At 40.9% G+C, this 15338-nt stretch overlaps 1 protein-coding gene across 1 annotated transcript; it reads left to right on the forward strand.

Annotated features, from left to right (window-relative positions):
- The first annotated feature begins 5777 nt into the window (after window positions 1–5777).
- Window positions 5778–10707, forward strand: LOC139458406 (uncharacterized). The gene is made up of 5 exons (XM_071239830.1): window positions 5778–5845; window positions 7026–7095; window positions 7332–7625; window positions 8423–8707; window positions 9333–10707. The coding sequence occupies exons 2-5, from the start codon at window positions 7029–7031 to the stop codon at window positions 10217–10219; spliced, it is 1533 nt and encodes a 510-aa protein (XP_071095931.1). The 5' UTR covers window positions 5778–5845; window positions 7026–7028; the 3' UTR covers window positions 10220–10707.
- The last annotated feature ends 4631 nt before the right edge of the window (window positions 10708–15338 follow it).

Genomic DNA, 15338 nt, shown 5'->3' on the forward strand with positions numbered 1-15338 from the left:
AAGTCCATTTCTGGTGTCCCCCGCCGTGATATTGCTGGAATTTTGGTAAAAGCGGCTAAAACCTAACACACTCGCCGTGCGTCACTTGTTGACATTATCAATTTTCCTGTTTAGGAAACCCACACTTTTTAGCGCTCGTGGAAAACAACCATATCACGGACATTTATGTATTCATGCCAGCCAACAGAGTAAGCCCAATATCACGGAGCTCAAACAGGAAAATAACCGACTTGTGAAACCACATGCAATGAATATGTATACATTAAAATGGTATTTATTTGAATGTTAAGTTCGTATAAAGTTTTAAACGAAGACATCTCATGTGGTGGAGTTTCTGTAACGTCTGAAACAGCCACCAGATGACAGAGCAACGTACCCCAACGTGCTTTTATCAGTTTCATGTGTTAATGTTTGACACATATTGTAACTTGTGGGGAGCAGTGTTTTTCATCTTGTCTTTGAAGAGCTTAACCTATTTTATCTTTAGCGCTATACATTGCGTTCAAGACAACCACGAAATACACACACCAAGTTCCGCATATCTGGATAAAAATAGTTATAAATGAAGTAAATGATGTGACCAAATGGAAAATTCGACACAAGCAGGCATTCGATACACCCGAATTCGAGACAAAGGAGTTCAAAGGTATGTTCAAATGGAACAAAATAGCATGAACTTTAATATCGTATCAACCAGGAAAAAACCCAGCCATGATATGGTTGATTAAAAAACAATTATGCATACAATATTTCTTTAGTTGTTCAGTATTTTATGAATGAAAAAAAGGAACAACATACCCATTCTTGAATTCAGAGTCGACGAACGGGATGGGTTTGTTCAGGATAATGGATTTGGCTGATGCATGTCATCCTATCCCTTTTGCGAAGGTCGAGGATGATGGTGACAATCACTGAATTGCCTTGTTCTGGGTCGATTGTTTACAAACTTCCGTCATTATTATTATTATTATTATTATTATTATTATTATTATGATGATGATGATGTTGATTATCATTATTATTAGTATCCACACATAATCGAGTATGCATGGGATACGATGACATGCATCAAGCAAGTCAGCGAGCCTGACCACCGGATCCATACCATACCTGCAGAACAACACCTGTCATCCACCGGACACACAACAGTCTCAACATATCTACAGTACAACACCTGCCATCCACCAGACACACAACAGTCTCAACATATCTACAGTACAACACATGCCATCCACCTGACACACAGCAGTCTTACCATACCTGCGGTACAATACCTGTAATCAGCTAGACACACATTAGTCTCACCATACCTGCAGTACAACATCTACCATCATCCAGACACACAGTAGCCTCACCATACCTGCCGTACAACACCTGCCATCCACAAGACACACAACAGTTTCATCATACCTGCAGTACAACATCTACCATCATCCAGACAAACAGTAGCCTCACCATACCTGCAGTACAACACCTGCCATCCACCAGACACACAGCAGTTTCACCATACCTGCAGTACAACATCTACCATCATCCAGACAAACAGTAGCCTCACCATACCTGCAGTACAACACCTGCCATCCACCAGACACACAGCAGTTTCACCATACCTGCAGTACAACATTTGCCATCATCCAGACACACAGCAGTTTCACCATACCTGCAGTACAACATTTGCCATCCACCGAACAGGCAGAAGTCTCACCATACCTGCAGTACATCTACCACCAATGAGACACAACACAACACCACAACAGTATTACCGTACATGTACCTGCAGTACAACATCCACAATCAACCAGATACACAGCAGCCTCACCATACCTGCAGTACAACATCTACTACCAATGAGACACACATCAGTATCACCGTACCTGCAGTAAAACATCCACATTCATCCAGACCTCACTGTACCTGAAGTACATCATATACACAAAGGTCACTCAAGGTCATAGATGAAATTATTTTAGTATCTCCAGAACCATTGAAGGTTATTTTTGTTTCGTGGATTCAGAATGTGTCTTAGTACATGAATAGCCTACCAGAGCTGTCATGTCTTTGTATGTATGCGTATACTCCATGTGATGGTGATTATCTAATTGTCCACGTCATTTGATATTACTGTTTTGAACTGCGTGTCTTAAAGTTAGTGACTGAAGAATCTGACATTGACACACTCACTGATGCGAGAAATAACTCGTGGCGCATGCATTGGAAGTGTTCCAAGGCATATAATTGCAAGTGAATGACTATTTGGCAGCGTGGCTGTTTGTACTAGTCTGGACTGATTCCGATTTATAGTAAGTGAGTATATTTTTAGGCCTCTTTTAGCAATAGTCGAACTTTATCACGGCGGGGAACACCAGAAATTGGGTTCACACATTGTACCCATGTCGGGATTCGAACCTGGGTCTCCGGCGTGACGAGCGAACGCTTCAACCAATGGGCTACCCGACCGCCCCTCCGATTTACAATGCTAGCCCACTGAGATACCATGCTGCAGTTTAACATGAATACCTCACTCAGCCACAGTATATTAATTCCGAGCCGACCAGTCCTTGTATAGCCCCTTAATGCCGACCGCCAGACAGGGTAACAACAAGTACCATCTTTTAACTTCTTTTGGTATGACGCGGCCGGGGATTGAACCCCGGACCTTCAGTTCTTCGGACGGACGCTCTACCACTAGACCACGGAGGCGGTCTACAATTTTATAACCTATGGATATGTTCGTGCCAATATATTCCGACATCACACGTTGCACAGAAGGGGTCAGTATTTCGTATCTGTATCCCCTTCTTCACACATTGAGCTCACTTGCCAGTATATAACTAATAAACTAAGAAACAGTTTCAAATCGACTCTAACCCACACTGACCCACGCACTTCCTTTGAATATTTCATCACGATTTCAACAAGACTTTCGAGATGTTTATTCATCAGCAGTTATTCTGAAAAGAAACAATCAATTTAATGTAATTGCTTCCCGAATAAATAAATGAATCTTTTTTTAATCGATACACATTTTTGATATACCAATGTCATTTGGGTGATAAAAGCTGTTTCCTCATAGAGTGGCGACGTACTTGCGGCCCACTGCTGCGGGGTTGTGTCCTTTAGAATTGCAAGGATCCGCTTAACTTGGGTTCACCTACCCTTGTGTGTTCAGTACCATAACCACCGGTGTGATGTACTATGACATTGCTGAAGGTGCTGCTTGACGGATCAGTTACAAAAAAAAGATGTTTGATACAATTCCCTATTTTCACTTCTACCACACGTCCCCGTTTTATTGTTTTTTTTCAGGTGTACAAATGACTTGCCTTTGAATTCGGTACCACAGAATAGGAAGGATACGCTGAACTGTTTGCGAACACACGCTTCATGGTATAGTCAGAATCGTACAGCCGACCCTGTTTTGACTATGTATTTCTTGCGAAGATGGAAAGGATATGTCGTTTCTTTTGTTTTTAAGAGGACACTGGTCTGACGATATTCAGAGTATTGATTTTGGGTAAACTATGATGTGTCAAAAGTTTCCATCAGGAAATGAAGACGTAAATGTTTTAGCTATTGTGACTCCGTCACATGTAGCGACGAAAAATAGTATTGAATAAAAAAGTTCAAAATGTAAATCCATGTTGCACTTGATACATTGATAGTTGATAGTGTGTAGATCTGCAATCATTTGTATCAACACACAAAGAAGGGGATACGTATTGTGACGGACAAGGACTGGGCCGGACTGATGCCAGTTTTGTAGCAGCGAAACTCTGACTCCAACATGACTACTCCCCTCCCCCCCCCCCCCCCCCCCCCCCAACACACACGCACACACACACACTCAGCCACCTACAAACACAATATACTGACTGAACAGTCCTTGTTTTATACCAGTAAAGCCGAGCTCCGGATAGGGAAACACGAAGTACTCTCTTTTAACGTCTTTTGGATTGACGCTCTCATTTCCGGTCAAACCACGTACAGTAAATCACAATGGCGGTCTCGTTTTATAACCACGGAAACAGAAAGAACTATTCGTGAGCAATTTAACCCCCATTGCAGTTTCTTCGAAGGCCTTGAGAGGAATGCTGACAGTTGCTGATGCCCCTCTATAATATTCCAGCATGGCCATCCAATCCTGGTTTCCCAACAACCGAAGCCTGATGGGGCAACATAGCGGGTTGGGTGATGAGGCTCGGTGACGTGGTTCATTACGTGCCATCATGTCCCAAAGTCGTGGGGCGTTCCTCAACATCTCAGTCACTGGTTTGTCTGATCCTGACTCAACTTTTTGAAAATATTGATAAGTGCAGAGCTAAACAACAAAGCGAAATCCAACTTTAATGTTAGTTAGTTGGTATTTTAATGTACAGGGGCTGGGCCTTCGTTGGAAATGGGTTGGCTCTTCATGTTGAACGCCTGTGTTCGTTCTACCACATGGGTAAAGTGTGTGAAACCCCTTCTGGTTTCCCCCGTCGTAATAATGCTGGCATGTTGGTAAAGGTGTGGTTTGTTGTATACAATGGAACAAATATATGTCAGATATACTTCATTGGTATTGTGCATTATAAAAAACGGGGCGGTTGGGTAACCTGATGGTTTAAATCGTTTTCTCGTCACGCCAAAGGCCTGGGTTCGACTGACCACATGGGTACAATGTGTGAAGCCCAGATCTGGTGTCCCCGCCGTGATATTGCAGAAATGCTCCTAAATTCGACGTAGCACTCACTCGCTCGCTCGCTCGTTACCCCCACGCAGATTTCTCACTCACTCACTCACTCACTCACTCAGTTACTCACTCACTCACTCACTCACTCACTCACTCACTCACTCACTCACGGGTATGGTGCTGACAAACCTAGAAACATAATCGGCGGTTGCAGTGAGTGAGTGAGTTAAAATATAATGTCGCAACGTTTATATATTCACAAGTTAGTCATTTAAACAACAAATTTCATCAAACATATTTGGGCATAACAATACGGGCAATAACCAACTGGTGTTTGTTTGTAACATATGGGTTTTATTATGTGAGGAATAGATACGTTGTAAAGATACAAGTCCAGCACATGTGTTGAGCGCCATCGTCTTCATAGAGACACACCATTCGTTATCACTCCCCCCCTTTCCGTAACCTGCAACAAGACTCGTCCCCTATCGAAGAATGTTATGTTAGAAAATACGACAAATCAGTCAGATTGCGCGTATGACTTCAAGTACTTCGGTCAAAGAATCCCTCAAGAATAATTTTTCATTTTAAAAGTATATACCAAAGATACGGTTATATGTGTTCAATCATTCTGTAGAATACTGTACGTCCCGATGTGTTTTCAATAGCATCTGGATATAAAGGGAAATATACATGAATCATTAGTTGACAATTCTTTTAGCTATACCCGTTTGCGCTTCGGCTCTACCCAGTCGCAAAATGACCACGAGAGGTTCACGAGTCGCTATTTGCTTGTCCCGGAATAACGCGAGTCGGTCACGAATGAGAGACACACTAAGGGCCACGTGATCATAACAGCTTACCCTAGATGAAGGCCAGATCGTCTTTATTTCCTTGTTTCGACCTCGAAACAAGGACATAAAATGATCACAAATTACGCTCCTTCTCAATAGACCAAGTGAAAGCTGATCCACCACACACAGGGAAAGGACGTTTTGAGTGATGGTTCATTAGTTGTATCATCCTTTCAATGCAACTCAAGTTATTGAGTTCGCCCACCTTCCTGCGAAAACGTGGTATTATCACTAATTGACAGTGATTCGGTGCCGCACAATGGAATATCTCTAAATTACCATCTCATTGAATTAATGCAATTTGTAGTTTACACATGGGGTAAGTTTGTGAATTTTAACATGATTTTGTTTCCTGGTAATACACTGAAAACGTCTCTTGTTAAATATGTTAAGAATATCATTCTTGTATTTATTCTCTCGTCATTTTGTAGGGTGAATGTCGTGAACATCAATTGCAAAGTTCTAAGCCATTTTACTATTTTGACTATTTTATGAGCATGTGTCTATCACTATCCATCTTTTCAGGAAACCCAAGCATCGACACTATTTGATAGTGATTCACAAACACATGCTTTCAGTATATATTTGGCATCGTACAATGTTTCACTAGATATTTCTTGAAAGTAAAAGTGGGTTTTATTGCTTTTATGCAATGCTGCTATCTTTTTTAAAATGAACATTCCAAACAGTTTTCGGAATACATGTTGTGATTCAGTGCTTTACTACTAAAATACCATTTCAATAAATAAATGCAATCTCTTCGATTTCCAAAATATAATGGGTTTTATTTCTTTTATTGTACTTGACGTGTCTATACATCTCTAGCAAATAGTTACGATGCAAGGTGTTTACAAAACGGTGAGCGTATCCTGCCCCAACGGTTCCACCCGTCACAAAGAAATGGAAGTCAATTGTTCACCTGAAAATAAACACGGGGACATGTGGCACAAGTATAATTGGGAATTGCATCCGACATCAATAGGTTTTCACTGACAGCACTACTGAGGCATTGGATGATGTAAACCTGTTTAAACACCAGTAAACATTGCTAAATCATTTATGAATGTGTTTCAGACATTAACTTGCAATAGCTTATTCACGCTGCATGATTTTCCCGAATATTTCGTACAAAAAAAACAATCAACCTCTGAAGACATTTTATGTTTTGACTCTATTACTCTAAGTGACCGAATTGAGCATAATTTAAGTTGTTTTCGGTGATTCAGACTACTGTTGTGGGAGAACCTGAATGAAGCAAGTCGAAACAATATATACGGTAACGAACCAAGAAATGTGATTCAGCAAACGTTTTATTTGTCATTGTTATGATAGTGGTGTCAATAGTTTCAGGTAAAGATCGTTTGTCTGTTGAGGTTTGTATACTGGTATGGAGACATTTATCCCGTTTCACAATACACGTGTGCTTAAGAAGGATGGAAATTATATATTTACAGGGGACACTTTAACTATCTCATACAGTTTCTGTTTGTTTTCCACAGACGATGGTACCTCTCAGGCAAATTTCTGAATGGACGCTACTTCTTCTGATGATGATTCATGAATCTGTCGGTATGTTATTTCGGTGGTATGTCCATACTCATTGTTGTGTACTGTTTCAGCTCATGTATTATGTATGTGTTATATCCATACATTAAATCATATACTGATTCATAGATCAACTGGCCAGTGGCATCGTAGCTTATCAGTATATCAATGAACTCTAATTTATTATGTTACATAATTACAATTAGTACAACTAATAATGAACCTACACATCTTTATGAAGATCATATTTACGCCAAAAGGTTCGCCGGAACTGATCTGTCCGGATGTCGGTTATCTTGGTTCTCCTGCTCATCTAACGTGCATCCCACCGAGTAATATAACTTCACATGGCTATGTGTCATCGCAAGGTGAAGTTGCCGTCATCTGCAATGTATCAAGCTCATCATGTACAACAATGGGCAACTACATGGCATCTACCATCAACCAGACACACAGTAGCCTCACCATACCTGCAGTACAGCAAGCACATGCTGGGCAGTGGACATGTACTATCCTACCTTGGTCTCAACTATCCTGCAACATTGCTGTTGTGAGTAAGTACCCCAAGATAAGATACATGATTGTGAAGCCAACACTCGCAACTATCACTCCCATCACTCAGTGTGGATGTAGGCTGTTCAACAATGGCGAACACTATTCCGTAACATGTTACTGGTACATGTTGAGATAGCAAAATGAATGTTATTCACATGGGCGTATTGCAAGGGAATCTGCATTGTGCTATCAACATAATAAGTGTTAACAACAGCAATTTAGGTTGTACTTAGACACACGTGAACTAGTACAGAAAGAACAGTTATATTTTCCAAGCCATTGTGACATATACAAGTTTGACGTATCAGGAACCAGCAATATGTTTGAAGCGATTCCCTCTTTTCACAGTGTTTGTACAGGAGAACAATTGCCGTGCCTTTGTATGTATTTGTGACGGGTGTTACCGGGGAGGACACCCTTACATTTTCGCGAACACCTGGCATCCTTGCTATGTGATACTGCTTCGTATACACAAGCTTATGATATAGTCGGAACCGTGCAATAGACAAGCTTTAAGGTTTCTTATGATCATGGAAAGGAATTTGCCAACTTGCCTCAACATCATATTGTCATGCCATAAATGAAGGAGTGCTATCAAGTTGGGACATAGTTGACAAGATGTCATATATACTTTATACTGAGAATTTTATTGTACTTGATATGTTTGTGCTTATGATATATATATTGAAACTATTCTTGTCAATGATGAAAGGAAAACATCTCACGTTGAAGTCCTTTCGGCTGAATGTCGTATCTAACTTGTAAAGACTACCTGTAATGCGACTTTGTGTTTCAGAACTCCCGACCTGCTTCATAACAAGCGATGTAAACATCACGACGCTCGACGTTGGCGAGGAGCTGTCCCTGGCAGTACACATCCAGGGGTATTACTGTTCTGAGCTGGTTCAGCTGAACGTATCCACAGGAAGAACTGATCATGAATACCCCAGTGAAACAGTCACTGATATAACAGATAAAACAGTTAACATCAAAATCAACAAGACCAACTCCAACTTCGAGGCGGAACTGGTCTTCACCTGCGGTGGCCATAGCACGACTCAACCTTGTAATGTAACCAACGGTGAGTACAAGGGGAAAGAGGCAGTACTAGTATTCATATGTTTAAAGCATATTTCTCAACATAAACAACGCATGGAAAGAGTTCAGTTTCAAGTAAAGTGACTTTAATGTTTGAAAAAACTTATGAATTAAAACTACGTGTGCACACTGTGTAAATCTGGGTTGTGGAGTATGCCAAGCGTTTCCCTTTATGTAAGTATTAACGTGAATACCGAGGTGCACATGTGACAACGCACGTTACCTGTTATTGTTAGTTTGGGTAACGCAAACGATAGCCAAATTAAATGCCAGGAACTACTTGTTTCTTCAAAGTTAACATAATAAACGAAATTTATATTTCTTTATTCATTCAATGACATTCAATGGTAAATAAATTGACTTCTCTTCAGCAAGAAAGTATGATCAATGGCAGGTCTTAGTGAAGCATGTTCATTTGCAGATTTGTGATAATAACTGAAACACAATTGCATGATCTATGAATACCTGCATTAAAAGAGTCAATTGTAATGGCGCTCATCGGGTCCACAGAGCACCACATCTCAACAGAAAAGGCTACTTATACATCAGCGACAAGTTGCATCTTAATGGGTATTGACATACGTTGTATATATAATATTTATTTACAGGGACGCCGTCAAGCACACCTGACAAAAATATAACACCAGGGACGCCAAACGCCGTGGTCATCATTGGAGTAGCTGTCACCGTCGTCATCACCATCATCATCATCGTCGCTCATGTCTGCTTCAAAAGGAGGACCATACAGCAGAAGGTACCACCAGTGTTGGAATGCCCCGACCCGCCGCACATTGAGTTAAAGGAACCCCTTCATAACACGTACGCCAGCGTGGAGGACCTTGGTGCACAGGGGTCGGGATCCAAGAAGGATACTTCACCACCTTGTACAGAAGCGTATGCAGACACAGGGAACTATGCAGCCGTTGGCGACACCAGTGTCCTAGACACTAAAACAAGGAAAGATGACCTGCCTGCATCAATGGACGCTGGGGGATATTCATGTGTTGCTGACAGACGTGTTCCGGAAAAAGGCGCACCGGGAGATGTCACAGTTAAACCTTTAGACACGGGCTACTATGAAACTGTTGAGGACCAAAGTGCAGCATCACCTAGTATAATGCAAGGAGACCTACCTCTTCCAATTGACGATGCAGGACAAGCAGCAGAAACTAGCCAAAGGAGAGAAGTTACAGCTAATTCTTTAGACACGGGCTACTATGAAACAGTTGAGGACCAAAGTAATGCAGAACCTAGTCGCCAACAAGGAGACCTAGCTGCCCTAACTGCTGCTGTGGTGTATTCAACAGTTGACGATTTCAAACCATGCCCCGGTGCCGCGTCATTCGGTAACACGGGGAAGCCTGAAAGTGTCCCGAATCAGATAGAAGGACAGAAAACCAACAGACCTCTCTATGAACTTTATGCAACTGTTGACAAAAAGAGGGGCACACCCAGGTTGACCAGTGCTGATGTAACTACCACCAGTCTAATGTGAAATATACGGAAAGGCTGACATTGGTTTTAGATGATTTCCATAACTTTGGGTCATCATTAAGACGCAATTTAATAATGGCTAACCTGTCCATAAAATTGATTGTTGAAAAAAGTAACGTAGGTAGTGTATATAACAGTCAGACGTAATGAACCTGAAAATATGTGTTATGTAAATATACGTTTCTATACAAGTACCGTATCTTACCTGTAATAGTGAGTTAATAAGGTTTAACGCCGAGTTTAACAGTATTCCAGTCATTCCATGGCGTGACAGCTTAATGTGGTAGGAAAGCCCGAAGTGATATAGGGACTTTTACCACTTTTGGTGATGCCAAACCTAGAAACATAATTGGAGCGAACCGGCGTTCGAACCCAAGCGTGCCCAAGGGACTCAATTTTACACTGCGCATAGAAACGGCTTGGACGACCCGTTCCCCCACCTTTCATAGTGGTATGTTTTAGGTTGATCTATGTTCCTAGCATCTGTATATACCCTGACGTTTTATATTTGTTTATTTTCCTTTATCTTTCATGAATGTATTTGTGTCCTTATAATAAATACATGTACAATTCCCTGTTCCCCAACTCCCGGCTAGTAGTAAGAGGCGACCAACTGGTGGTCAGGCTAGGCAACATTCATTCATTACTTGTCATTGTAACGATGTGGATCGTTGCTCACAAATATCAATCAATGGATGCAGGCTCTGTATTTACAGGCCGTCGTCATACAGATGGAATATTGTTGAGTGTTGTATTTAACAAAAATCACATTTATGTATAATTTGCATATAAATATCTCCATAAATATTAAATCTTATCCTTAACGGTTATCTTCTATCTAAATATTATTAACACATGCATTTTCGGTATGATGAAAGTATGTGACTCTTGAATGGTCATTTTGACCAAATACTGGTTCAAGTGAAATATGAAGCAGATCTTTATTAGAAAGTTACTCGTTGCGCAGTGTGTTGGGACCATGGGTCGGCCAAGTGGTCAAAGCTTTCGCTCATCCTGCCAAAGACCCGGATTCGATTCCCTGCATGGGTACAATGTGTAAAGCCCATTTCTGGTGTCCCCCGCTGTGATATTGCTGGAATTTTGGTAAAATCGAAGTACAACCTAACACACTCAATGTGCGTCACTTGTTGACATTATCAATTTTGCTGTTAAGTAAATCTACACTTTTTAGCGTGAGTGCAAAACAACCATATCACGGACATTTATGTATTCATGCCAGCCAACAGAGTAAACCCAATATCACGGAGTTTAAACAGGAAAAAAACCTGACTTGTGAAACCACATGAAATGAATATGTACACATTAAACTGGTCTTTCCTTTAATGTTAAGTTTGCATAAAGTTTAAAACGTGACAGGAAGAAGACATCTCACGTGGTGGAGTTTCTGTAACGTCTGAATACATACAGTTTCATGTTTTAATGTTTCACACATTGTAACTTGTGGGGAGCAGTGTTTTTCATCCTGACTTTTAAGAGCTTAACCTATTTTAACTTCTGCGCTATATGACCGCCTCCGTGGTCTAGTGGTAGAGCGTCCGCCCGGAGATCGGAAGGTCGGGGGTTTGATCCCCGGCCGCGTCATAACAAAAGACGTTAAAATATGGTATTTATTGTTACCCTGTCTGGTCCTCAGCATTAAGGGGCTAAAACAAGGACCGGTCGGCTCGAAGTCAGTATACTGTGTCTGAGTGGGGTATTCATGTGATACAGTTGATACAGGTCTCAGACGTTTAAACTTCGGTGAAACTCACGAGCACGGGTATGGTGCTGACAAAACTAGAAACATAATCGGGGCGAACAGGGATTCGAACCCACAATCATAGGTTTCTTTGGTTTTTTACGCAACGCTGCACAGCGAATCCGGTGCACCCCGGCTGGTTCGGGTGATTCGATTGTGATTGCGCGTCATCGTACCTTGACTGCTTGGAGCGATACTCGCAGTATCAATCTGGTCTAGATTTATTTAGGTCCGCCGTCATTTCGCTGGACTCTTGGAAACAAACAAATAAACAAAACGACGTGAAACTGATTGGACAACCGGAATGAAAACAGTTCTGATTAACACATTTGAGTTTGAAACTATGCGACAAGGTCAGGATGTCATCATATATTATTATTCAAACTTGTAACTGAAACTAGTTGACTCGTTTCCGGATAAAAACATCAACTTAAACAACGTGTTAAAGATCGCACTATTCATTGCACTTCAAAATAAAAATAGACACAGAATTGAAACCGCTATTGTAGATTTTGGTGTTGTGATTAATAATTAATTAGACTGGTTACGTGTGTGAATAATTTAGTAAGTTAGTCACAAAGCTGTGTCAAGATGTGGTACATGTGAAAGTTTGTAGTTTAACGCCGCACTCAGCGATGTTCCAGCTTTATGACGGCGGTCTGTAAATAATCGAGCCTGGACCAGACAATCCTGTGATTGAGATCATGAGCATGGATCCACACAATTGGGATCGATGACATGCATCAACCAAGTCAGCGAGCCTGACCATCCGATCCCGTCCCGTTAATCGTCTCTTATTACGACAAGCATAGCCCCCCCCCCCCCCCCCTACACACACACACATCTAAGCTTGCCGAGGTTATTCACTCGAGGTTATGCCCTTGGTACTTGGTCCAAGTCGGCCTAATTTGCTGTCTTAGCATCCAACTCTTCTGTCTTGGCATAGTGTTGTTTTCAGTGTCTATTGAGTCCTGATCATTTAGCTTGCCTCTCGTTCGTTATATTTAGATCATAAAACTAATTCTTTGGACTTTTATCGCCTTATTTAGTGACAGCTCCATGTCAGTCAGCCACATACCTGTGCTTGTGGGTTTTCCCTCAGTTACAGACGTAAGACATTCGGTTCCAAATTCAATTTAGCGCCGTTGAATCGACAGGTTAGCTAACTCTACATTGAAAACACAGTATGTTCATCTCTTTCTACATTGACTAAATAAAACGCGAACTCTTTATGCTGCCAAATACACTGCGTGAAGCGGAATGGGTTGAGTCTCTGTGTTTTGAGTGGGGACTCACCGACAACAGACTTTAAACAGAATGCGGCGCTCTATGTGCTCAAACAGGTTGTTTACACCGTAATACGTCACACGAACGCATGACAGACGGGCTCAGAAAGCATGTAGAAGGGCACCCCCACCAAAAATAATAATACATGAATGAATGAATGAATGAATAAATGAAAGAAAGAAAGAAAGAAAGAAAGAAAGAAAGAAAGAAAAATAAATAAATAAATAAATAAATAAATAAATAAATAAATAAAATAAGCAAGCATTCCAAAGTTTTTATTCTACACCGCACTTCTGATCACAGCGGCGTTAAACCTAACTCAACCACTCACTCACTATACTGTAAGCCATCTGATCATTGTTTCTCCGAGAAACACATTATATACAGTTTATGATATGCCGAAAGCGCAAACGTAAACCTACTAATTGTAATAGAGGTCTCTATTTATTTTGTTCAACTCCTGCTTCATAGTGTTGCTTTAGTAATCTGAACATGTCGTAGTATGCGTTAGGAATGTACACTCAGCTATTAACATAATATGGATCATCAAAATAATATACAGAATGTGACAGCTCACTACATTTCTGTTTCAGCTTCCGTGATGGGGCACCTGCTGGCTACATGTATTTTAAACAGGACCGAGTCGTTATGACTTTATTATGAACCATTTCGACAAATCGACATAGGATACTTCCTGGTAACCGTTCTCCCTGTTGCACACACATATCTGTTTTGTGTATTTTTAAAAACTGGCTTGCTTGACTGAAAATATCATCAACACATGATAGAGATATCAATACAATCTATGTTTTCTAAATGCGCACATATATACATACAGTAAAGTACGTTTATAAGGAACACGCTTATAACGAACTGACGGATATAACGAACTGTTTTTTTTGTCACGACTATTTGCTATTGTTATATTGTATATATGCTAATAACGTACTACGGTTATAACGAACTAAAGTTAGTGGTCCCTTTGAGGTAGCATATACACAGCATATATACAACAAATGGCCGGGACTATGATTAAGTTTGTTATATCAATCAGTTCGTTATAAGCGTGTTCGTTTTTAACGTAGTTTACTGTATATTACACACACACACATACAACACACACCACAGCCCACACACGACACGCACACAAGACACACACACTCACACACACACAATCACTCACTCACTCACACACACACTCACTCACTCAATCACACACACACACTCACTCACTCACTCACACACACACACACTCACACACACTCACTCACTCACTCACTCACTCACTCACTCACACACACACACACTCACTCACTCACTCACTCACTCACTCACTCACTCACACACACACACACACACTCACTCACTCACTCACTCACTCACTCACTCACTCACTCACTCCTGCCAGGCTGCGAAACAATATTGATCCCTGTTTTGTAAATGTAACCTTTATTTCGGTTCCGGGGTCATGATCAGGTTGGTAGACATGATAAGTTTGCATCATGTTTGCTTTTCATTAAAAGGGAGATAACCCCGTGTTGCTTACTGGTTGACTTCACATGATACAAAGCTAATATGAACTGGTCTCATGATCAAGGAAGCACGACGTGGTCGAGGACGCATAATACCCCATTTCCCTACACACCTGTGTGTGAGAAACCCATTTCAGATAACTGGTATGAACCATATGGTTGAGATCGAATTCCAAACCTGTGATTAGTTACTCCATGATGACGACCTGAGGTCATATTGTGACGGACTACTTTCCTGATCGTAAGCCATTGATAAGTAACGCGTGCTCCAGCCGAACGTTCACCTTCGTGTGTGTTGAACGTTATGGTTTTAGAGCCTTACCCCCTAGATGCCACAACGACATATTTGTCAATCCCCCTCAACTATTCAAAGTCGAGTAAGATTTCAAAATATATCGCGCACACTAATACACTTCAAAGTTTTAAAACATTCTGTGTCATATTAGACAAAGCAAATTCTCGACATTTGTTATACATAAATAAATCACCATTCACAGCGTTATTTAATATGTGTTTAGAATATCGGATATTTATTCGAAGAA

Source organism: Haliotis cracherodii, unplaced genomic scaffold (genome assembly GCF_022045235.1).
Source record: "Haliotis cracherodii isolate W230 unplaced genomic scaffold, xgHalCrac1.p SCAF_12, whole genome shotgun sequence".
In the NCBI taxonomy this organism is placed as follows: Eukaryota; Metazoa; Mollusca; class Gastropoda; order Lepetellida; family Haliotidae; genus Haliotis; species Haliotis cracherodii.